Raw genomic sequence first — 25810 nt, forward strand, 5'->3', positions numbered from 1 at the left:
GTCCCAATCAGGCCCAATTGCCAGCCAGGCCGAGGGACCCCACCCATGCACGAATTTGTGCACCGGGCCTCTAGTTGGTGTAGAAAAATTCAACCTATTTCTGAGTATTTGTTATCCTGTTACTTTACTCAATTCATTTATCAATTCTGGTAGTTTTTTGATGGAATCTTTAGGGTTCTCTACATGTACTATCATGTCATCTGCAAATGAGTTTTACTTCTTTCTTTTCAATTTGGATATATGTATGTATTTATTTATCTTATTGCTATGGCTAGGACTTCCAATATAAGTGGTGAAAGTAGACATCCCTGTCTTATTCCTGGTCTTAAAACACTTTTAGAGAGCATTATGCTAAGTGAAATAAACCAGTCAGAGAAAGACAAGTATCACATGATATCATTTATATATGGGAACTAATGAACAAAATAAACTGATGAACAAAAAAGATCCAGAGATACTGAAGCATGGAATAGACTGACATATTTCAGAGGAAAGGGGTGAGGAGAGGGGGGTGTGAAGGGATTAACCAATGAACTTATATGCATAATGCATAGCCCATGGACAGATAATAGTTTGGGGAAGGGCTGGGGTGGGGGTGGGACTGTGGTGGAGGGGTTAATGGGGCAGGGAGAGGAAACATCTGTAATACTTTAAATAAGATAAATTGGGGGGAAAACACCTTTAGCTTTTCCCCATTGCAAATGATGTTAGCTTTTAGTTTGTTATATATGGCCTTTATTATGTTGAGGTATGTTCCCTCTATTCCCACTTTGCCGAGAGTTATCATAAATGGATACTGGATTTTGTCAAATGCTTTTTCTGCATCTACTGATATCATGATTTTTATCCTTCATTTTGTTTCATGGAATGGTTTTAGTTTTTATTCTCCAACTTATTCTGAGACAGAGAGAACTTATTTTAAAAATTATTATGTTGAAAATGAATAAATATGTCTACATACTTGCTCAAAGGTCAGTCCCTTTTGAAAGGTAGAAAATTAAGTAGAAGAACATTGTCTTTGGAGCTCAGGCTCCATCTGACAGCCTGTGCTCCAGGCAAACTTTGCCGCTAGGAGAGGAGCCTTGTCAGAGATGCAGGAGTAACCCTTGTCCAGGAATGTTTGCATTTTTAGGGGAAGAGGTTAGAGAAAAGACCTCTCCAGGCAGGGGAGCCCACTACCAGCACCCCCATCCCTCCAAGGGGATCCATCCTTTGCCTGAGCTCACCTCCCTGCCCTCACGGGGAGGCCACCTCTCAGGTAACAGAGAGGCTGCGAGGGGTGCGTGGACAAGCCTTCTCTCTGGACGTTGCTGGTGATGGGTTAGGTGCTTAGTCATTGGAAGACTCAGTGTGGGCATGACCTTTATCCCACTTTGCATCCCGGGCCTCTGCCTCTGCCACTCTGGCTGCTGGGGCTGTGCCAGGCTGAGATGGCAGCCTTCTCCCAGGACGCGGCTTGCAAAAACTGCCACTGTGTCACTGTTGTGCTGTTACTTTTTTTTTTTAATAAATAAATGTAGAAGGAAATTGAACTTACTGATTCTATGGTTTTATCATAAGTGAAGAAATGAAAGGCCTAAAATGCCGTCTTAAACATTGGAAAGGGCACATTTCTTTGTGGAGATGAAGAACTTCTAACATCTGGCCAGTCTGCCCCACCTCTTACCTTCCTGGCTCAGGAAAAAGTTTCCTTTCGATGCTCCAAGTGGACGTGTTTTTGTTTTGTTTTTTGGCTGCTTACGCCAAGAAGAAAGGATGTGCGTGTTCCTGCTAGGTCTGCAGCCCTGGAATCTGGCCAGCATAGAGTGGCAAACCCCTTTCATCAGATAGTACATGACCGAAGGATCAATGTTTGTGTTTGTCATCAGTGGGCTTTCTGGATGCTGAGCTGTGTGGGTCATTCTTTCCTTTTCCTACTCATGTATTTTATGCACAAACATGTAATAGTACTAAAATAAGGGGGAAAAGGTATTTGAAACATAGAAGTAACCAAATTATATAGCTTTTATTTTTGTGGAAACTCTGGACAAAAAAACATTACATAGATATTTAGAAAGAAACTTCAGAGGCAAACTTGAGGGGCATTTTTTTAATTATAAATTTAATATGGTTGATTAATGAAAAATCACAATGAAGTACCGAGAAAATGTCTGTCAATATAAAAATTTTAGCAGCATTTTCAGTTTCAGGCTCTAACATTAGTCATACTTCCTCCCGCTATCAAAAAATAATCCAATGGGATACAGTGAGCATCAAGATGTTCAGCTTAGTGAAGGCCTCAAGGAAATCCTCAAATCCAGTGTATTAGCTGATATTTCAACCACCCCTCTCCCAAATTTCTAGAATGTCAAAGTATTTGCCTCAATGTTTGAGACAAGAATTCCTGCGGCTGCAGGGGAGAAAGGAGTGAAAATTAAAACTGGACTTGATACGTAGTGCTTGAGTGCATGTCCTCTGTACATTCTCTACATTGACAATGAATGGCCATGGCAAGGCTGACTGATACCTGCATGTGGCAGCAGTGGTGGGGGAGGGTGGGATCGGGAACCGGAAGTGGGACGTGTACACGATGGGGGACGGTGCTGCACCGCACACACTGCTGGGGCAGGCCAGAGCCTAGCAGTATTGCTACATCCCAAGTTAAAGGTAGGATTCATGAGGAGGGGAGACAAACAATATGAAAATATAATACTGGCAAACTATTCCCCTGCTTCTTTGGTACTCTCCAAAAATTCTCTGATCAAAAAAGCTAGGAAGCGCACATCATTAAAAAATTACAGTTTTAAGTATTTACAGAAGCAATTATGATATATTACATAATCAATACACAGTATATGAACAAACTTCAGTGAAAGCACTTGGGAACTCCTGTTCCAGTATTATTTAATATCACTTCAACATACACACACCTCCCAAATTTGTATCATACATCTCTCAGTTACCTTACAGTATGTTAAATGGGAACAACAGCATTTTCCAATCTACACTTTCCTTTTACAAGGTTCTCAAAATTTGCCACTGAAATCACTATGTACAAAGATCTGTTGAATACTGAATTCTAGGCAATTCTCTCCACTCCCATTTTGGATATATTTGCAATAATGCTACCTATTCTATGTATACAATATGTATTTAATATATAAGTAACTGCACCATGTTATGTTACCACGATACCAGTTTAATGCACATGATATGTACAGTAGTTAAGTTAGCTCTGGAGGATGACTACCACCTAGGTGAACTGTGGTCTGGAACCACCTGCAGGGCGTGGAGAAGCTGGCTGGGAGGCAGCCCGTGCGTGGGCAGGACGCGTGTGCGTGTGAGAAATGCGGGCACACGCCTCCCACACATCCCCATGCCAGAACCTCTCTCGCTGGCTGGCTGGAAGAAGACAAATCACACATATGGAAGGATCCCGTACACAAGGAGAGCCATGACAGCAGCACTGAACAGCCCAGCCACGGGGACAGTCACAAACCAGGCCACGAAGATGTTCCGGAAGAGGTGCCAGTCCACGGCCTTCCGGGAGCGGATCCAGCCCACAGCCACCACGGAGCCCACCTGAGAGCAGAAACATTTTAAAGTTAAAAGAGTCCACAAACTCAACCAATATAAACTGGCTAATCTCAAACAAATTACATTATAAACTTACCTGCTCTTTTCCCTAACGTTGCTAAAAGCTTCTGATCTGGTTTAGAGTTTAGGTACAATTGTCTATGCTTCTGTACCTTATAAACTATGAATGCCCCTGCTTTAAATATTCCCCACGTAGGCTATGGCTTACTACAGTATGTAAACCGGCTTTAATTACATAATGAAGTGGCAATGATGTATGTATCTTTCTCTTTGAAAAACAGCATCATAAAATGTTGGAGCTGGAGAAGACCTTTCAGAGTATGAGATCACGCCGAGCCCTGGGGGGCTCAGGGGCGCCAGGAGATACCACAGATCACGGCAGACTAAGGACTGGAAGTCAGGCCTCTGACATTAAACTGCTTTCTTCCATTATCTCAAACTGCCTTGCAGTCCTTGCACTTTAGCTAATGTAAAAAAATAAAAGGAGCATAAATATTGGATCTAATGTCAATCACGCATCACAGAGGCATGACAGAGATCCGTGGAAATTAGAATATCAATACTGATTCAAATATTTTTCTAAATAGTTGCAGTTCATTTTATGGTTTGCTGAAAGTCTAAAAAGGAAAAAGAAAAAGAAAAAAAAGACACTTCAAGTATCCTAAAATCCTAAGAAAGTACATTCCCTTTACCGTCTCACGCCTCCCTCAGGCTCTGGGGAAGCTCAGAGAGTTTAACTTGTTAGGTGGCTCTTGAAGATCTCCATAAAACAGGCTTGTCTGCTGACCCTCCAATACATCTGAATCAGCAGTGGCCAGTGAGATTCAAGTAGCGAAAAATAAAATCTAACACTTTAAATTGTTTATGGAAGCCAAGCAGAATGCCAAAAACAGTAGCATATTTAAAGGCAGTTATTTAATGTGACATTTTGTCAACTTGAGCCATCAAATCCACAAACACTATCTCCTGAGATTAATTCTTGTTACTCACTGTGTCCCCGGAGTGTGTGCACCCCAGCTGTTCTGGATTACCTCCATGGCAAGGACACAGTCAAGTTTCTATTTTATCTGTGCCCTCTTCCTTTTTTAGAACACATATTTTTAAGCATAAAGGTAATAAAATAATTTTAGAGCAAGTGTATGTAATAGGAGGGATGGACAATTACTGAGAACCCAACTACTGTTATATTCATATATTCTTTTCTAGTATTTTTATAAATATACCTTTTTAAGTAAATAATAGGGTAGGCTACTGTTTTCCTTTAAAAAAATTAACATTATATGCTAAGCATTTTCCCTTTGTACTCACAGCCTTTATGATTATCATGTAAAACGGTACATACTTTAGGTGGATGTACCTTAATTTATTTAACCATTTCCAATTTGCTTCAAATTTTTCCCTATCAAACAGTTCCATGATTAACATATTAACTCATACAGCTTATGTTTAGGCTTTAAAAAATAATATTGCCTGAAATGGATTATTCATTAAAGGGGACATTTATAAAACACCTTGAAATAATCTGAAACTTAGAGAAAAGCTGCAAGAACTCCCAAACACCCTTGACCAAAATCCACCAATTTTTAACATTTTGCCGTAATTTACAAAGAAACATTTTCATACTATTAAAATATCCTGCTCCTCGTGAACCCCCCTCTTCCCTTCTGCTAAAGATTTAGCAATCTGATCTTTACTATGACGGCTGCAAAACGGTGATTTCCCAAGGCCTTCCCATGGCTCCTACTACATGCTAGGACCTCAGTACCTACTGCCAAAGTATTATAAACAGATGTGAATATGCAAGGTCATCCATAACCTGTGAACTTCACACCACAACAATCCTGTAAATTGTTCTTTTTTGCTAATCAATCAATAAAAACAAGTACTACTGTTGCTATAATTTATATGTCTTTGATTATGACTAAGGCTGAACTTTATCCAATTTTACTCCCTCTAGTCTTTACAGATAAAAATTGTCTCTTTGTGTATTTTGCCCTTTTACATAATGGAATCTAAATGTAAATGTGTCCCTTATTTATTTATGTGAAAATATTAATGCAAATATTTTCCCAACCCAAGTTTCTAATTTTATGCAATAACAAGACAAGCAATAACAAGTGTTGGAGAACTGTGGAGAAAAGGGAACCCTCACTCACTGCTGGTGGGGATGTAGACTGGGTAAGCAGACTGGCGATTCCTCAAAAAATTAAGAATAGAGCTACCATACGACCCAGCAATCCTTCTGGGTATCTACCCCAAAACTGGAAAACATGTATTCGCAAAGATCTATGCACCCCTATGTTCATTGCAGCATTATTCACAGTGGCCATGACATGGAAACAACCCAAGTGCCCTGTGACAGAGGACTGGATAGAGAAGATGTGGTACATACACACAGTGGAATATTACTCAGCCACAAGAAAAGATGGAATACTGCCATTTGTAATAACATGGATGGACCTTGAGAGTATTAGGCTAAGTGAAATAAGTCAGAAAAAGCTAAGAACCATATGATTTCACGCATATGTGGGATATAAAACTGAAACTCGTGAACACAAACAGCAGTGCGGTGGCTGCCAGAGGGAAGGGGAGGAGAGCAGAAATACATGGTGACGGGGGAAAGTCTGACGTTGGGTGGTGGGCACCCAGTGCAATGTACAGATCCTGAAACACAGAAACCACCCCTGACACCTACATGATCATGTTGACCAATGCCACCCCAATATATTTAATAAGAAAAGGGAAAAAAAGAGAAAAATGTTAAATTCTTCAACTATGAAAAAAAATAATTTCAGGCAATAAAATGTGCTGCACTTTTTTCTGCGATTTATCCTTAGCTTGAATATTTGATACATATTTAATTCTTTTATTCTAAATTCTCTAAAACAAAGTCATATTTTATTCTAAATTTTAAAATGTTTAAAAATATTATTTAATACTTTAAGCAATAAAAAAAGAAAATTAAAATAAAAAAGAAAGAAAAAAAATATTATTTAAGTCATCAGATATATGTTCATATATTTTGAGAGTTGTGGGTCTAATTTTGTTTTTCTAGATTGATAGCCAGCTGTCTAACATCCGTTATTGGTTAAATTTTCCCTTCCTCAAACTATATGCTCGTATACAACAGGCTCTCTCTCTTGCCTATCGACTGTTTGTAGATAAGTATCTAAGTATTTTTATTATTGTGCTAAAATATATATAACATAAAATTTATCATTTTAACCATTTAAAAAAAATATATGTTTTTACTGATTTCAGAGAGGAAGGGAGAGGGAGAGAGAGATAGAAACATCAATGATGAGAGAGAATCATTGATCAGCTGCTTCCTGCACACCCTCTATTGGGGATTGAGCCAGCAACTTGGGCATGTGCCCTGACTGGGAATCGAACCGTGACCTCCTGGTTAATAGGTCTATGCTCAACCATTAAGCCACACCAACTGGGCCATTTTTAACCATTTTTAAGTGTACAATTTAGTGGCATAAAGTACATTCACATTGTTTTGCAACCATTATCACCATTCATCTCTAGAACTTTTTCATCATCCCAAACTCTGTCCCCATTAGCACAATTCCCCACCCCCCATCACTTCCATCTACTTTTAACTCTTATTTCCTTATAATAAACTTTCTACCTGGCAAGGTCAGTCCCTCCTTATCACTTTTCTTTTTAGATCATTTTATGTCCTTGCTAATTTAATCTACCAAATGAACTTTATTATTATTTTTTTAAAATATATTTTATTGATTTTTTACAGAGAGGAAGAGAGAGAGATAGAGACTTAGAAACATCGATGAGAGAGAAACATCGATCAGCTGCCTCCTGCACATCCCCCACTGGGGAAGTGCCCACAACCCAGGTACATGCCCTTGACCGGAATCGAACCCGGGACCTTTCAGTCCGCAAGCCGATGCTCTATCCACTGAGCCAAACCGGTTTCGGCTACCAAATGAACTTTAGATTCACTTTGTAAAGTTGTAAGAAAAATTCAGTTGGGGTTGTATTTGAGAACTGACATCTTTACAAAATCTAGTTTTCCCATCCAATAGCAAAGTGTATCTCCTACACAGGGCTCTTTCCTGTGTTCTAGCTTCCCTCTGAGGAAGCGGAGTGTGTTTCCAGCTTGCGGCCATCATCAGGCACCAACAGCAATAGAATTATTGAGAAGTGGGGGAACCAGGGAGCAAGAATTAGCTGTACAAACTAAACACAAGGTCTAATTATTCCGGGAAACCTGATGGGATTGTTACTGTTTTATGTGGATGTCAACACCCTTTGAGTATTTCCAGATTCACAGCTTCGCTCACATAGGGCCTCATTCTTAATGCCACCCTACATCTCTCATATTGCATCCCACATTGGCCATTTGGGGACTTGCAAGCAGAAAACACATGTGGTGTAACGGAGTAAGAGTTATGCGGCTGGCAGGCAACTGTGACCTCTTCTTAGCACTTATATGTGGACAGCCCGGAGCCTCTCTGTCCACGCCACTGAGGTTCCTGAGAGCCAGGATTCTGCCTCAGCTTCTGCAGTACCGTGATCTAGGCTTTGTCCACAGTCCACGATCAGTGACACTGGACAAACGGACTAGAATCCAGTGGAGCTCTGTCTGCCTAGTTCGGTGATGGCGAACCTGTGACACGCGTGTCAGAGGTGACACGCAAACTCATTTTTTTGGTTGATTTTTCTTTGTTAAAAGGCATTTAAATATATGAAATAAATATCAAAAATATAAGCCTTTGTTTTACTATGGCTGCAAATATAAAAAAATTTCTATATGTGACACGGCACCAGAGTTAAGTTAGGGTTTTTCAAAATGCTGACACGCCGAGCTCAAAAGGTTCGCCATCACTGGCCTAGTTGATAGAGGGCATCTTTGTGGTCCCATGTTAAGGAGACTTGTTTTAAGTGCCAACAAGCTACTCTAACACAACCAACAGCTCTAAGGAAACAACACCTCGCATGTGATTTGTACAGCTATTCATTCACATACACATTTATTCACTAAAGTCCTGCACAACTGGATATAAATCCCTTAGGAGCACTTCCTTATTATTGTATAGATATAAATATTGGGGAAATGACATTTAAGAATATTGTTTTTATAGGCATTGTATACTTTTCATCAATTTCACACATGTATGAAAGAATTTAGTGTGAAATTAGCAAAATTAGTAGTCTCACTATACATACATCAGCATAGGTTAGCTTACCGATAGAGTTCGCTAAGTAACAATAACAACCTAGAAAAACCAAACCTGTGTTGTTGTTTTCCAGAGATCTTTCAACTGGTGTGAAAAAAGGTGGCCTTCACTAGGCTTGCTCAAGTGCAGGGTTAATCATTAAAAAGACAGTGTAATGTTTATTTCCAAGTAGCTCCAAAGACTATTTATGCCTCCAGAAAAGTTCAAACCTTCCTTCCTTGGGAAGGAATATATTTAGTAACATCATTTCCTCCAGGCTCCCACACAGCAGGGAGCTGGCGTTGAGGTGGAGTAAGGGGAAGATGATCCCTTTTCATTCCATATTGTTTGACATATTTCAGTGAACATATATGCTCTTTTGTAATTTTTAAATAACTGAAATTAGAAAAATAACAATGCTAGGAGAATGGAGGGGGGGGGTCACCCACCACCTTCCTTTTCCCGCCTTCCTCCTCTGGACTTGAGAGGCGAGGGCAGTGTACTGAATGAAGGGCAGGCTCTGGGCCACACTGCCCAGGCTGGACCTCAAGGGCCACTCGCTGGTTGTGTCGCCCTACTGGACAAGTGAGTCAGTGTCCTCACTGGTAAAACGGGGTAACATTGGCACTACCCTCAATGTTTGCAGGAAGATTAAACAAGTTAATTATTCACGGTGCACTTAAAACAGTGCCCAGCAGAGAGCGCTTGCCCCACACACCTTAGTCATGGCTGGTCACCGTGATTCTGATTATTATGAGTACGCTTAGGAGGCCGGAGCATGAGGTGAAGTTCTGAATGGTTTTATCACATTAAATATATGATCTTAAGAAAGTGACTTAACTCTGGAAACCTCAGTGTTCTTATCTGTAAACCAGAGGCCCGGTCCATGAATTCATGCACGGGTGGGGTCTGGTGTGGGGGTGGAGGGGATGCGGGTGGGGGGGCCGATCGGAGGTGGGGCCGGCTGGGGGGAGGGGCTATGGATGGTTGGCTGGCCAGCCCTGCCCCGCTGGTCGAGGGGACAATTTGCATATTAGCCTTTTATTATATAGGATTGGGAACACCAGTGCCAATTTCAAAGTATTGCTGTGGGGATTAAATGACATACTTTGCAATAGTATAGAGCAGTAAACACAGTGCCTGACACTCCATATATGCACAGTAAGTGGAAATAACTTTTACCATGAAAATGTGTGGAACCTGAAGTTATTTTGTAGCAAAAGAAGGAACAAGAAAACAAACAACCCTCTCCCATAAGGCTGACCTTCCATGGGGTAGAGCTAGCTTTATCAGCTGGCCCACTCAGAAGACTCCCAGAAAAGCTGCCTGGCCTGTTACAGTTAAATCACTCAGTCATTCGCATTTGTTTATAAACACACTGGCTTGTGTATAAATGTAGAAGGCCAGGGGCGTTTGCTGGTGCCTAGAACAGTACCTCACACACAGCAGGTATGAATGAGTTTTTCTTGAATGATGCAAGCAAATGAACCTAGGAAAAATCTGGAGGGACTTTGCTTTGTTGAAGTTAGGGAATACTTCTGTCAATAGGAGTCCCACTGAAGATGTTTTGGGAATTTTGCAGACCTGTGTTATCAGACCTGGGTTCTAGTCCTGGCTGCACGCGGAGTGACCTCGGATGACTCCCCGAAACTCACGGAGCCCGTCTCCTCTTCATCAGTCTTTAAGGTTCCTTACAGCTCCAACATTCCAGCCCTAAAGCAAGGAATTCCCTCTTGCACAGGCCTGAGTTTTACAGCATTGGCTGTGAGCAATAGTAAGCATCACCCCTCCTCTGGAATTTACTCTAAGGCAATACAGTCACTTTGACCATCAGATAAGGAAAAAGAACTGAAACAACTGTGTCTTACAATTCCATCGAGATGATTTCTGCTTATCTCTAGTTCCACTGTCCACTCCCAGTCCCCTGCAATGGGTGGGCACTGAGTGGCATGCCCCCATTTGAGCCTAGGAGATGGTTAGCGCACACATGACTTCAATGCAAAATCACTGTGGAAACAATGAGAGAGACAGGACACATGGAAAGTGTGAAGCACACGCTGAGGAGGGGAGGCTCTCGCCAGGCATGCGTTGGAAAAGCGAAGTGCACAGCCGGAGGTGTCACACTGCAGAGCGGGAAGGTGGAGAGGGACAGTCTGAGAAAAGCAATCGCCCCACACCCAACAATGCACACCCCGCAAACCCGCAGATGACTTTTCACAAACGACAATATACACAGCGCAACCAGCTTTTCTCCGATTCACTGGACGATGGACCGATCCCAGCAGCCCGAAGAAAGGAGGCGCGGGCGGGGGCCTACCTTACAGTGAGTGGTGCTGACAGGAAGCCCCACGTTGGAGGCGATCACCACCGTGAACGCGGAGGCCAGTTCAATGGTGAAGCCGCTGTGGGAGGGAGACAGGACACGCATCACAGGCGCCCTTTGTATGGGCCTCACAGACACCCGCGGGGCGCCAAAGTCTCACCAGGACATTCTTTGAATTGAGTGCTGACTCCTGACTGGGCCAGATGACATCAATAGAACTAGGAACTGCTGCATAATGGCCACGATTCACACTGAGGCTCTGCTTACACTGTTTACAGCCCCAATAGCCTTGTTTTCCTGCTAGGTTTTCAAAACCCACACACTGTAGTAACTGGGTCAGAAATTCCTGCTGTGTAAGAATGGTCCCTTACTCATTTCTAAAGTGGCGTACGGAAAACTGTGCTCGTATTTAAAAAATGTGTACTTATTACAAAAAAAGTATATTTTTTCTCAGATGATTAATTTTTCTTGAAGTCAATTTTATAGAAGAATCATTAAAATTCATCTCAAGAAGGAAAAGATTTCTTACAATAGGTAGTTCCAAGTTTTAGTTGTATCCTTCTAACGTTCCCTAATCTAGTAAAGATGAGTGAAAAGGACAACGGGACTACAGAGAAAACCGCGAATCTCAGACCCCACCTCTAGGGCAGAGTTGTGAGGGGAAGGAAGGAAGCACAAAGTAACCTGAGGGTGGCGGGTGAGGGCTGCTTTGTCCACTAGGTGGAGCTGGTGTGGCGGAGACTTTTGGGGAAAGGCAGGCCCTGGGCCCTGGGTGTGGTTTGCATCCCCGGCCTCCCCACTTGCTCTCCAGAGCTCATGCTGGGTGAGACCACCAGTGGGAGAAAATGGGGGCTCCTGGGAGGGTTCTGTTTCTCTTCCCTCCTGCTCTGCTTCAGCCTCTCCTTCCTTCTGTCTTCCCACCCTCTTGTTTTCTCTTCCTCATCTCAGTGCCACAGGCGGATGGGGTCCCAAGAGTGCATGAGGGAGGCCATGCAAAGGTGGGGTTTGCTTACCCTCTGTCCCCTGCTCACTGCGACCCCCAGCAGACTGGCTGAGCTGAGGGATTTAGGGCATAAAAGCAGCACAAGAGGATGCCAACTCTGCTTGGGCCTCAAAGGACCAGCCCTGCGGATCCGGCCTGTACCCGGGCTTACCTGGATGGTGTGATTGGAGTGAGGTCTTTCCCCATGGTCTGGATCACTCTTCTTCCCCAAACCCAGAGCCCCGTACAAATTCCAATTCCTCCGTAAAGCAGCAGCCAGATGGGAGTAGGTGCTTCCTGCAGGACTCCACCTTGTTCATAAATCAGCCACAAAGCTACCAGAGGACCGATGGCATTACTGGGAGAGAGAAAAAACTAGATGAATTATACAAACACGGTACGGACAAATGACACTGTACACAACATGCAGGGACTTCTCAGTCTTGGGGTAGCCTGATTACTGTACTTATGGCTTGCCTATGTATAATCCAGTGGTGATCAAAGTGATTTATCTAATTTTTTTTTGTTGTTGTGGTAAAAAATTAACAGAAAATTTGCCATTTTAGCAATTTTTAAGTGTACAGTTCAGTAGTGTCAAATATATTCACATTGTTGGGAAACATCTTCTGAACTTTTGCATCCTGCAACCTAAAACTGTATAGTCATTTAAACAATAATAACTATTTTGCCCTTTGCTCCCAGTCCCTGGTAACCACCATTTTACTTTCTGTTTCTATGAATTTGACTACTCTAGGTACCTGTGTAAGTGGAATTATACAGTATCTGTCTTTTGAGACTGACTGATTTCATGTAGCATGATGTCCTTAAGATTCATCCACACTGTAGCGTGAGTTACAATGTCCTTCCTTTCCAAGGCTGAATATTGCACTGTATGCATATACCACATCTTCGTTATCCACTCAGCCACTGATGGACATCTGTGTTGCTTCCACCTCTTGGCTGTTGTGAATAATGTTGCAATGAACATGGGTGTACAAATACCTCTTTGAGACCCTGCTCTCATTTCTTTTGATTAAATCACCAGAGCAGGATGGCTAGATCATAAGGTAGTTCTATTTTTAATGTTTTCAGGAACCTCCAGACTGTTTTCCATAGCGGTTGCGCCATTTTACGTTCCACTAACTGCACCAGAGTCCCAGTTTCTCCACATCCTTGCCAACACTTGTTATTTTCTTGTGTGTTTTTTATAGTAGCCATCTTAATGGGCATGTGATTTATTAGTTTTTTACAAGTACTGAAAAATCACAAGAAGTGGACACAAAAATCAAGTTCTTTTTCCCTTTCTTTTCATTTTCACTGCCAGCTCTGTCACTAAGATGAGCCACCAGTTTTGAGTCCCACACTGTGGGATCTCACACATATGGCTAATCACTGGTTCTCACATCCACCCTGTAAACTAGGTACTGTCACTCCCGTTTTACTGATGACGACACCGGCACTAAAGTCAGGTCACCAGCAGGAGGCCGACTGGGACAGGAGTCGGGACCCACGCAGGTGCTCCGTCCTCTCCCCTAAACCTGCTATCATCACTCGGGCCCTTGGCAGCCACACGCTGACTTTTTGGAGAGATGCTACAGCTTCTTTTTTAAAAAAAACTTGTAACTTAGACCTCATTCCTTTAGAGCAATTTAAGGTTAACAAAACCGAAGGGAAGGTGCAGAGATTTCCCACATAAACTCTGTCCTCCCTCCCCCCACGTACATAGCCTCCCTCATTATCAACATCCCCAAGACGGGAAGACTCGACATCTTGACAATAGTGAGTCTTCCTATCCTTGAACATGAAGAAAATCTCTCCTTTTATTTAATTCTTATTTGATTTCATTAATCAGTTTTGTGGTTTTTCCACATATAGATCTTTACATATTTTATTAGATTTATGTCTAAGTGTTTCATTTTTAGGGTTGCTAATATAAATAATATTGTGTTTTATTTTTTATTTATTCTTTTAAGGACACAAAGTTTTCTTTAAATATTTTTTGGGGGAGGGGATACCACACTTCTACTCAATTAAGAGAAACATTTTTATCAACACCGAGGTCCTTTTTTTTCTAATTCCTTTTTTCTTTTAATTTAAATTCTTTATTGTTTAAAGTATTACATAAGTCTCCTTTTTCCGAGGTCCGTTTTTACACTTATTATACCATGAATTCGGAGGGGATGGGTTCAGCAGTTCAGGCTCCTTTCCATTCTCACAAAGTCAGCTTCTCTGGGCCTGGGCAGAGCAGGCTGGTGATTCAATTGAATCCAGGTGCCTTTCTCTTTGGATTTCTTCTTTATCTGATCATTTTCCTTCATACGTTTCAGGAAGCTATCTCGGTTCCTAGAGCGCTTAATATGCTCAAAACGCACATTAATTCTCTTGGCAAGAAACTTGCCCTTAACGTGTTTACACAATGCCCACCGCATGCTGGGTGACATGTAGACTCCTCCGGTTTTGCCGTGCTTGCCTTTTTGAGCAGTGCCCATTCCCTTGATGTCCACAATATCACCCTTCTTGTAGATTCGTACCTATATGCTTGGCCAAAGGAACAACTCCACGTTTTCTAAAAGGTCTAGAGAACATATAGCGGGTGCCTCTCCTCTTTCCTTTGTGTTAGTCATTTTGGTGAATTACTGGAAGATAGCAATTTTGGCCCAAAAAAAAGCAGTACTGTTTTAAATTTCAAATTCCACCTGTTGGTATGTGTGAAAATGATTGATTTTTGTATATTAACTTCATAACCTGCAACCTTGCTATAGTTGCTTATTAGTTGAAGTTTTTATTAATTCAGATTTTCTACATAGACAATCATGTCATCTGTGAACAAAGACAGTTTTATTTCTTCCTTCCCTATCAGTATACCTTTTATTTCCTTTTCCTGTCCTATAACATTAGCTAGAATTTCAGTATAATGTTGAAAAGCAGTGATGAAAGAAGACATCCTTGCCTTGTTCCTGATCATAGTGGGAAAGCTGAGTTTCTCATCATTAAATATGAGACTAGTTGGAGGTTTTTTTGGATACTCTTTATCAAGTTGAGGAAGTTGCCCTCGATTCTTAGTTTACTGAATGTGTTTTTGTTTTTAAATTAAAAATAGGTGGTAGATTTTGTTAAATGCTTTTTCTGGATCTATTCATATGACCATGTGATTTTTCTTTTTTAAAATTTGATGGATTACATTAATTGAAATTTTAATGTTGAATCAGCCTTGAAAACCTGAAGTGAATTTCACTTGGTCATGGTATATAATTATTTTTATACATTGTTGGATTCAATATCCTAATACTTTGTTGAGGATTTTTACATCTATGTGCATGAGAGATATTGGTCTGTAGTTTTCTTTTCTTGTAATGTCTTTGTCTGGTTTGGTAACAGGGAAGTGTTGGCCTCATACAGTGAGTTAGGAAGTATTTCTTGTGCTTCTATTGTCTGAACAAGATTGTAGGAAATTGGTATAATCTTTCTTAAACGCTGGCAGAATTCACCAGTGAATCCATCTGGGCCCGGTGCTTTCTGTTTTCCAAGATTAATCATTGATTTGATTTTTTAATAGGTATAGGTCTATTTCCTATAAGTTTTGGCAGCTGGTTTCATTCAAGGAATTGGTTCAATTTCATCTAAGTCATCAAATTTGTGGGCATGGAGTTGTTGATAGTACTGCTTTATCTTATTAATATCCATAGGATCTGTAATGATGTCTCTTCTTTCATTTCTGATATTAGTAACTTGTGTTCTCTTTTTCTTTTTTCCTCATTTAGCCTGGCTAAAGCTTATCAACTTTATTGATCTTTTCAAAAAAATAGGTTTTCATTTCACTGATTTTCTGATTTAAATTTCATTGACTTCTGTTCTAATTCTTATTATTTTTCTCCTTCTTACTTTGGATTTGATTTGCTCCTTTTTTTTCAAGTTTACTATGATGAATATTTAGATTATATTAGGAAAGAACAAAAAAAAAATCAATATTTATTCAATGCTATACATTTCCCTCTAAGCACTGTTTCACCGTATCTCACAAATATTGATGGGGTTTTTTTTTTTTTCATTTAAAGTATTTAAAAATTTCTTTTGATGTTTTTTCTTTGAGCCATGTGTTATTTACAAGTGTTTTATATAATCTTTACTATTTGGGGATTTTCCAGTTATCTTTCTGTTACTGACTTCTAGCTTAATTTCATTGTGGTCTGAGAGCAGACATTTATTAGTTCTATTCTTTTAAATGTATCAAGGTTTTTTTATGGTCCAGAATGTGGCCTATTTTGCTGAATGCTTCATGTGAGCTTGAGAAGAAGGTGAATTCACCTGTCAAAGTCTACAGATATAACTGATACAGAGTTGACTAATGGTATTATTGAGTTTAACTATGTCCTTACTGATTTTCTGCCTCCTGAATCTGTCCATGTCTGCTCTGTCTGAACTTAATATAGTTAGCTACTTATGCTTTCTTAGTGCTAGCATGGTATATTTTCCTCCTTCAATTTACTTTTATCCTGAATGTGTCTTTACATTTAAAGTGGGTTTCTTATAAACAAAATATAGTTGGGTTTTGTTTTTTGAGCCAGTCTGATAATGTGTCTTTTACCTGGTACATGTAGACGACTGGCGTTCAAAGTGATTTTTACATAGTTGGATTAATATCTATCATATCTCTTACTCTTTTCTATTTGTTACCCTTGTTTTTTGTTCCATTTTGTCTTAAGTGAGCATTTAATATGATTCTATTTTCTCTCCTTTACTAGTGTACTGGTTATACTTCTTTTTTCAACTGTTTCTACCACTAGGTTGGTCCCCCTGGAGTCTGTAAGTCTCAGCCTTGTCTCCACTGAGCCTCTAGGGTCCATCTTACAGCTCAGCCTTTCCCACCGGCACTGGTTCCCACAGCAGCTTCCACGCGTGACTCCGTGTATTTGACCGTATCTGCAATCCTGGGGGCAGTGGTTTGCCGTGTCCTCTTCTCTCTTCCAGATCCAAAAAGAGGTGTTGATTTTGTAGTCTGTTCAGTTTTTCTTCCTTTGGCCCTGAAATACTGTTTTGGGGTGGTTTTTTACTTTCCCATTTGTATGTATTTCTTATCTCCATAACTGGAGTTTAAACTGCTGAAGGACAGGGACCCAATTCATAACACTTCACCAGTACCAGGTCTCCAATAACAATTCTTGATAAGGAGGAGGAAGTGGGTGAGGTCCGGGGAGGGGCAGTCAAAAAATTAAGACAAGACAGAACATGGTGCCTCGATTAAAATAACATGGCAGCACCTGTATGATACTGCAGCACACAAGATGGCCAGGCCTCCTGTCTGGTGGAACTTTTTTAAAAAAGAACAGAAATGCCGTTGTACACGGATAGGCAGTGCATAGAAACCCATGGCTGTAAAGCGGAGAGTCATGTAACTGGGCAATAACAAATGCAACGGCCCTAGCAGGTTTAGCTCAGTGAATAGAGCACCAGCCTGTGAACTGAAGGGTCCTGGGTTTGATTCTGGTCAAGGTCATGTACCTCAGTTGCAGGCTCGATCCCTGTCCCCGGTTGGGCACACATAGGAGGCAATCAATCAATGTGTCTCTCTCACAACACTGATGTTTCTCTCTCTCTCTGACTCTCCCTTCCACTCTCTCTAAAAAAATTAAAAAAGAGTCAATGGGAAAATATCCTTGGGTGAGGATTAACAACAATGAAAAGTAACATTAGGCCCTGGCCAGGTAACTCTGTTGGTTGGAGCGTCGTCTTGTGCACTGAAAAGTTGTCGATTTGATTCTTGGTTAGGGCACATACCCAGGTTGTGGGTTCAATCCCCGGTCTGGTCATGTACGGGAGGCAACCAGTCGGTGTTTCTCTCTCACATCAATGTTTCTCTCTCCTCCCTTCTTCCCTCTCTAAAATCAATAAACATATCCTCAGGTGAGGATTAAATTTTTAAAAAGAAGCAAGAATAGGATGTTTTCCTGATTTGGATAGAAACATTAGCCCTGCACAATAATTAAAATAACAGTAATAGTGACAATGCATAGACACTGGTTACGGGAGGAGCACTGTCCTAAGCACATTATATAAAGCATCTCCTGAAAACCCCATGAGAGTTGGTACTTGTTTTAGCTCCATTTTACAGGTTGGGATACTGAGGCTTTGGGAAAATCAAGTGACTTGTCACTAGCTATCTAGCTAGCAAAAAGAGAAGTAGAGTCTCTCTACATATTCTTCCATATTTCCTACATATTCTGGGACTCCATGATCTGATAACCTTACAGCCTACACTCTCCCTCTTTGCTCCTCCTTGCTCTTCCTAGAATACACCGGGCACAGTCCTAGCTCAGGCCTTTGTACCTGCTGCTCCTCTTCCTGAACTGCTCCTCCTGCAGATGCTCACATGGCTGGGTCCCCTAACCCTTTCGGATCTCACTTCGTAGCTCTTACCGGAGCAGTCCGCCCAGCACTGCCATCCCCACAGCGCCAATCTCCTTTCCAGTTTACTTTGCCCTTTAGCATCCCTGTCTAGCCTATTACATTACACGCGCTACTTCATTTACCTGTTTACTGTGTGTGCCCACCCCCACCAGGAATGGCAGGGATTTTGTTCCCTGTTTGCTGCTGTATCCTGGCTCCCAGAACAGTGCCTGGCACACACAGCCCCTCAATACATACTTGGTGAATGAACGACTATCCTTACCTCACATCATTGCCACCATGTGCAAAGGATCCAAAGCAGGCAGTAAGGACCTGCAGAAAGTGGAACAGGAGGTGGACCTCGGATGTGTCTTTCTCATCTTTTTCTTCTTCCACAGGGTCCTCTCGAGGCCGGGCAGGATCTGCCAGCTCAGACGCCAGCTTCATCTCCACACCTCCCTCCTCTGCCTCTATCTCAGCCTCGGCTACCGCATTGCAGTAGCTGGAGTAGCTGTCGTAGCGAAGTCTCTTTTTAGAATAGGACACGGTGTCACCCACCAGCTTCTCACTGTCCTCGGGGGCAGGCAACGGGTCAGCAGCTCTGAAGGTCGAGTGCACTGGCATCCCACAGATGGCCGCCGTGTAGCAAGTGTAGCTGTTGTTCCGCCGCAGGAACCTGTAGTTGTTCTCCTGGGCGGGCTTCTCGTCGGAGCCCCTGTCTGTGTGGATCCTGTGCAGCAAGTCTTTGTAGAGCCCCGAGTCTTTGTGGACCGTGTGGTACACGTGGCCGTCGCTCCTCGTGTGGCCGTCGAAGCCGAATGTGCCATTGGAGATGGGCGATTTTGTGGAGCCGTGAGTCATGGAAAGTGCCCTTCCTGAAAAGCGTTAGACAGAAGCCTTATTTTCTAGCCTTATGGACAGAAATCATGTCTGGGAGGAAATACTCCCCACTGTTTCATGATGCTAATCTTTGGAAGGTTGGATTATGGGTGATGTAAATTTTTCCCTACATGCCTTATTTTCTAAATGGACTATAAAGGACATGCAATATGGTTAAAATAAAAAAGGAAACTAGTGAACATACGACAAAAAGGTAAAGCTAATAATAAGGCATTTTTAAAATGACACTATTTTTCTCTTAAAAAGAGTCTTCCAGAAATTACTGCAGCATTCCTTCCTGTTTCTAGTAACTGGTAAAGGGAGAATCCCTGTAAGGAACTTACTTTAGAAAACTTCATACATACGGGGCAAAGCCCAGCTTCCTGTGGGCGGACATTCTAGGTGCACGTGAAAAGGCCAACGTGACTGTCGAAGGCAGTATCTGTCAGATCTGTGGGCAACATGAATTTGCTTCCTCTGGGGCCAAGTCTGAGGCCACACCTAGGGGAGCGGGTGCCAGGCCCCACATGGAGGGAGGTAGGAAGCTGCCCTGACAGGCTGGGAGGAGGCTGGTGCTCGCCCACCATCGTCTACAAACTTTACGGACAAAAGGACACGCCAGGACAGGCTTGATGTTTTCTAAGGTTTCTGTGATTCTATGATGGCCCTGGCTCCAATTCTGGCTTTCTCTCTGCGCCTTTACGAGGGAGGCACCCTGACGAAGTTGGATGAGCCAGCCTCTGGCAGTGAGGCAGCTGCACCACCAAACACGCACAGGTAGCTGAGCGTGCCCTGGCACCTGATGGGCTGCAAGTAGTTCCTGGAAGGAAAGCACAGGACGAGAGGAATTCTGCTTGCTGACAGAAGGCTGGTCTCCTGAGGCCTCTTGAGTCTCTGGGTTTTCTCAAAACATAAAACGGGGGACACTTCTGTGCCCTGAAACCTAGCGACGCACATGTAGGCCCCACTGCTTACCCTGAGGAATGGCTTGCCGCCACCATGCAAACCCGAGCCCTCCTCTGGTCTTACCATAAGCCACCCGGGGGTGGTTGACCACGGATGTGCCTTCTGGGGCCACAGACGTCTCCCCAGCCGACCCCGTGAGAGGGATGGTGCTGTCGTCATTGGCCTTGGCGCCAGGGAGCTCTTTAAATACGGGGGATTCCGCTTCCTGAATTTTACTGAGGCTTTCATCAGAGACCCGCGATAAAGCACCTTCTTTTCGTAATTTGCCTAAAGAAAGTATAGTCATAGCTGAAAATTTTATAAGAATTCTTGTTATTAAAAAATATAAAAAAATGAAACCTTTATACCTCAATACTTACTTTGGAAATGAAACAAAAACGTAACAGCTAGACAGAGAAAATGAAGTGGAGAGTTCAATCGATTGGAAAACTTAGGCCAGAAAATTCAGGAAAAGATGGGGGTGTAGGGCCTGAATTATCTCATCAAAAACCAGCAAAACAGAGAGGGTCATGTCTGATTCCCAGGGTCCCTGTACAGGATAGCATTCTGCAATTCTATAACCATCTAGGGCTCACCTTCTATTTTCTTAAACTAACCTCAGAATCACTGAAATGTTTATCCTTTTTGTCTTCACTGATATTGTTATAGTCTGTTTGGTTTTCTTCTGTTCAATAAATTATTGGTTTCAGAATTCTTCAGGTCACTAAATCTTAAGAAACAAGTAAATCATTTTTCTAAAAAAAACCCCAAAAAACCCACCACCACCAACAGAAAGATCCTACTTTGAAAAATCATTTATTTTCTAAAGAAATAATAGATTTTTAAAAATCTATTTTATAGCTCGCTAGCACTCTTCTGAATCAAATCTGTTCTGTGGTGCTACTGAAGTAATGATTTTGCAAAATTCCCTGAACAAATGTTTAAGCTCAGCAATGAAATGGAAATGTTCTCGGTTTCTCTGCTAAAGACACTCACACGTAGTCTCTCTCCCTATCATCTCTCTATCTCTGTATCTACATAGTCAGACAGATTTTTTTAAACTAAATTTCTCTTACGTACTACAGGGGACAAGAAATGTACATATAGATCTATTGGCCTCAAACTGCTTATAATCTAAATGAGAGAATATTTGCATATCTATATATATAAAAGCCTAAGTGACCTTTACGACCAGTCTGAATGACTGGTCGCTATGACGACGCACTGATCACCAAGGGACAGACGCTCAATGCAGGAGCTGCCCCCTGGTGGTCAGTGCACTCCACAGCCAACTTCCTGCACTCCCTCCCCCCCACCCCCCGGCCAGCTGGCCCTGATTGCTGTCCAGGCCAAGGGACCCTACCCATTCACGAATTCGTGCACCGGGCCTCCAGTTTATAATAATTAAAACAAAAATTATTAACACAGGAAAACAACTCCGGCAGCTTTCTAAGCCATATTCTTCTTTCTTTAAAAACTGTTTTACTGAGGTAGAACTTATATACAGTAGAATTCATACATTTTGAATGTTCAGGTAGATGACCCATGACAACATAGGAGTATACCCTATAACCACTCCCCGCATTAAGACAGTACATTTTCATGTCCCTGCAAAGTTCCCTTCTGCCCCTTTGCAGTCCATCTCCTGCAGCCCCACACTGGCCTCAGCAACCAATAATTTTTATAGATTAAATTTCCCTGGAATCATACAGTATGGACTCTTCTGTATCTGGCTTCTTTTGCTCAGGGAAAGGTCTGTGAAGTGTGTCCTATTGTGCCCACGGTGGTAGGCAGTTCATTCCTGTATTACTCAGCAGTCTTTTAATGTATGAATAGATCACAATTTGGTTATTTATTAACCTGTTAATGAGCATTTGGGTTATTTCCAGTTTGGGGCAATTACAACCAAATGATTTGTGTACAAGTATTTTCCTGAACACACATTTTCATTGCTCTTGGACAAACACCCAGAAGTGGGATTACTGGGTCATATGCTAAGTGTATACTTTACTTCATAGGAAACTGCTAAACTAATTTCCAAAGTGGCTGCACCACTTTACATTTCACCATAAATAAAGTTATTCCACTTCTTCACCAACACTTGATATTGCTAGTCTTTTTACTTGCGGTGTGAAGTGGTGCCTTAGTGTGGTATTAACTTGCACTTCCCAGATGACTAATGTTCTTCATCAGGCTTCCTGGCATAGGTAACTTCCAGTGATCCACGGCAGCTAGGGCCTTGCTGTGTGAGCCAGGACCAGGAGACAAGGCCTGGGCATGTATCGCAGTGTGTGTTCTAGAGTTACCCATGCTTCCATTTCCCTCTGTTAGTACGGGTAACTGTGCATCACATCTGAAGTCTCGGGACTTGGGAGCACTTCTGTAAATCAGAAAAATAAAAGAGCGCTTACCTGCTATTTTCCTCCGCATCCATGGACACACAAAGAACCACACGAAAATGGCGAACAACAGCGCTACGCCAAAGGAGATGAGCGCTATCGCCCAGATGGGAAGGACCAGGCCGAGCACTGAGAACAGAAAAGACAGCAGTGGTCTCAGTGGCTACTTTCTGAAAGGTCAAGCCTCACAGCAACATACTTTCCATTCCCCTGAGCTAACACCAGTCACCTGGATTTTGTGTCTTATAAAACCCACAGCCAAAAACACGTGCCATGCTTTTCAGGACAGAAAGCTGTGTGTTTAAGACACATTTCACCTTGTGAATATGTGGTTAAATTGGTCAGTAATCTAATTATTAAAATTTTACCAAATTGGTACCAGCAGCATATTAAGTTGGCAATAGAATCATTTACAGCTTATCTCAATATCTAAATTCCCAAGTGGACATGTATGTGGTTAAGAAAGGAGTCCGCCACCTCATGCCCTATCATCAGCCCCTCTGGGTGGGAGAGGCTGAGGTCTGGACGCTGCACAGAGCCGCTGCCTCCCTGCCTCTCTGGCTTCTCGTGGGTCAGCCTGCTTTAAATGGACATGTCACTCTGACTACATACATGAATCTCTTTAAAAATCAGCTTAGGAATACAAGTTTTCAAAGGATCTTGACCTTCAAATTTAACTCTTCTTTGCAGTATCAACTCATGGAATTACATTAGAAAAACTTTTCATTAGAAATGTGATAATGCACTAAGGTGCAATTACCTCAGCAAACAAAAGGGTAGGGTGCACATGGTTTAGGAACATCCTGTTTTCCTGGATGTTAAACATGTGCTTACATAGGGATACATGACAGGCATACAAGAATACCTACAATAGCATTACTTGTAATAGCAAGAATTTGTGAGACAACTAATATATGCATCCTTAGGGAAATGTGAAATAGTTATAGTCTTAAATCATAAAAATGAGGTGGATCTATATGTACTGATAAGGAAAGAGGCCCAGGGTCTAGTTAACTAAGAAAGGCTGGGTGGGTAGCAGTATGCACAGCATGATCCAATTTATGTTTAAAAAAGATAACAGCCCTAGCCGGCTTGGCTCAGTGGATAGAGCATCAGCCTGCGGACCGATGGGACCCAGGTTTGATTCCGGCCAAGGGCACATGCCTGGGTTGCGGGCTCGATCCCCAGTAGGGGCTGTGCAGGAGGCAGCCGGTCAATGATTCTCTCTCATCGTTGATGCTTCTATCTCTCTCTCCTTCTCCCTTCCTCTCTGAAAAACAATAAAGAAATATATTTAAAAAAAAAAAAAAGATAACAATCCCACATTTACTCCTATCATATGTGTGAATGTATAGCAAAAGTTCTAGAAAACACAATGGTTACTACTGGAGAGAGATGCGAAATTGGAGGGGGCTTTTAATTCTTACTACATATACATTTGTACTGTTAAATTTGAAAATATATAATAAACATGCACTTTTAAAAATTGTTAAGAGTTTTTACAAAGTGTTAGAGAAGTGAACTACTCAAAATATTGCCCTTTGCTCGGCCAGCATGGCTCAGTGGTTGAGCATCGACCTATGAACCAGGAGGTCATGGTTCGATTCCCGGTCAAGGCACATGCCCGGGTTGGGGGCTTGATCCCCAGTGGAGGGTGTGCAGGAGGCAGCGGATCATGATTCTTCCTCATCACTGATGTTTCTATCTCTCTTTCCCTCTCCCTTCCTCTCTGAAATAAATAAAAATATATTTTAAAAATAAGTAAAATATTGTCCTTTGATTAAACGAATCTTTAATGATGCAAGCTTGTCACATATTTAATGATTTTATGCATAGAAACCAACTCAAAGTTATTCAATTAAGGTATTATTAAATGCTAGAGGTCCAGTGCATGAAATTCATGCACTTGGGGGGTGGGGAGTCCCTCAGCCTAGCCTGTGCCCTCTCGCAGTCCGGAAGACATCAGGGGATGTCCGACTGACAGCTTAGGCCCACTCCCGAGGCTCCTGCCACCACCACTGTGCTCGCCAGCTGTGAGCCCGTCTCAGGGCTTCTGGCTGAGCGGTGCTCCCCTTGTGGGAGCATACTGCTACCAGGGGGCAGCTCCTGCATTGAATGTCTGCCCCGTGGTGGTTAGTGTGCATCATAGCTACCGGTCGTTCTGCCGTTTGATCGATTTGCATATATTAGCCTTTTATTATATAAGATATTTGGTAATTTTTAAGAGGTAGAATAGATAGTTAATACTATAACAGGAGTGAATTAGCATATATAAATGTGAAAAACAGAACACCAGAATCACCTACTTCATCTATAGCTAAGGGCACATTGGTGGGAATATAGACACTTAGGGGCTAGGCTGTTTCTCTTCCAAACTCCTGGGTACCTCAGAAAGTGGGGGACTGGTGTGGGGCTGCGCCCCTTCAGCTGGTGGCCAGCTCCAGCCCCGGCTCTGCCCCAGAATCCGAAGCTTGGAGCTGCTTATAAAACCACTGGGGCTGACCTCACCAGGCCATGATTGTGGGCCACGCTTGTGGGCCACGGCATCCTGGCTTCTGCTTTCTTTCTCCATGTCAGTGTCTAATACATGTGATAAAGGATCACTCCAAAGCTGTTTCCTGCCAAACTGAATGGTAACTGTTAATTACCCACATCAAACTGACCACCTAACATCAACACACATCACTCTTACAGCTTAAAAGTACTTGGTTTTTTGAAGAGGTTTCCCCTGTTTCCTTTGGCTCCTGGTTTAGTTGGTGGTAAAATTGTTAACTGTGCTACTTTTGACTTCATTGTGTTAACCTGACCTAAGAGAGGCAAGCCATGGATACTGTGGGGAGAGAGAAACAATTTGAGAGACATTTGTTCCATCCATGCCAAGCAGAGCCCACAACAAAAGCCGAGAAGGGCTGCTTTATGGGTCTTTTCCAAGCTCATCTCCACACTCCCTGCTGGGTTCAAGCGGGATTCCAGGGTGTCAGGGCCAACATGCCCAAGGGTTTCCTGAGGTCAGTTATAAGCTTCTGATCCTTTTCTTAGACAACAAGCCACAATGTCACCTGCTCCTTGAACCTTCACTGTCAGAACCGCCTTTGCCATTGGTCTGGCCTGGGTCATGGCCAGAGGCTCTGAAGTC

At 42.3% G+C, this 25810-nt stretch overlaps 1 protein-coding gene across 1 annotated transcript in view; it reads right to left on the bottom strand.

Moving 5' to 3' along the window:
* Positions 1 to 2074: 2074 nt before the first annotated feature.
* Positions 2075 to 25810, bottom strand: part of SLC20A2 (solute carrier family 20 member 2) — a 67452-nt gene continuing 43716 nt past the window's right edge. The window contains exons 7-12 of the mRNA XM_081085010.1: positions 22687 to 22803; positions 20360 to 20563; positions 18735 to 19326; positions 12240 to 12425; positions 11080 to 11164; positions 2075 to 3561 (exon numbers count right to left, since the gene is read on the bottom strand). Coding sequence (XP_080941136.1) covers positions 3397 to 3561; positions 11080 to 11164; positions 12240 to 12425; positions 18735 to 19326; positions 20360 to 20563; positions 22687 to 22803 — 1349 coding nt within the window. The 3' untranslated portion in view covers positions 2075 to 3396. The remainder of the gene's footprint in view (positions 3562 to 11079; positions 11165 to 12239; positions 12426 to 18734; positions 19327 to 20359; positions 20564 to 22686; positions 22804 to 25810) is intronic.

This window comes from Myotis nattereri (assembly GCF_964212035.1).
Source record: "Myotis nattereri genome assembly, chromosome: 2".
NCBI classification, from domain to species: domain Eukaryota; kingdom Metazoa; phylum Chordata; class Mammalia; order Chiroptera; family Vespertilionidae; genus Myotis; species Myotis nattereri.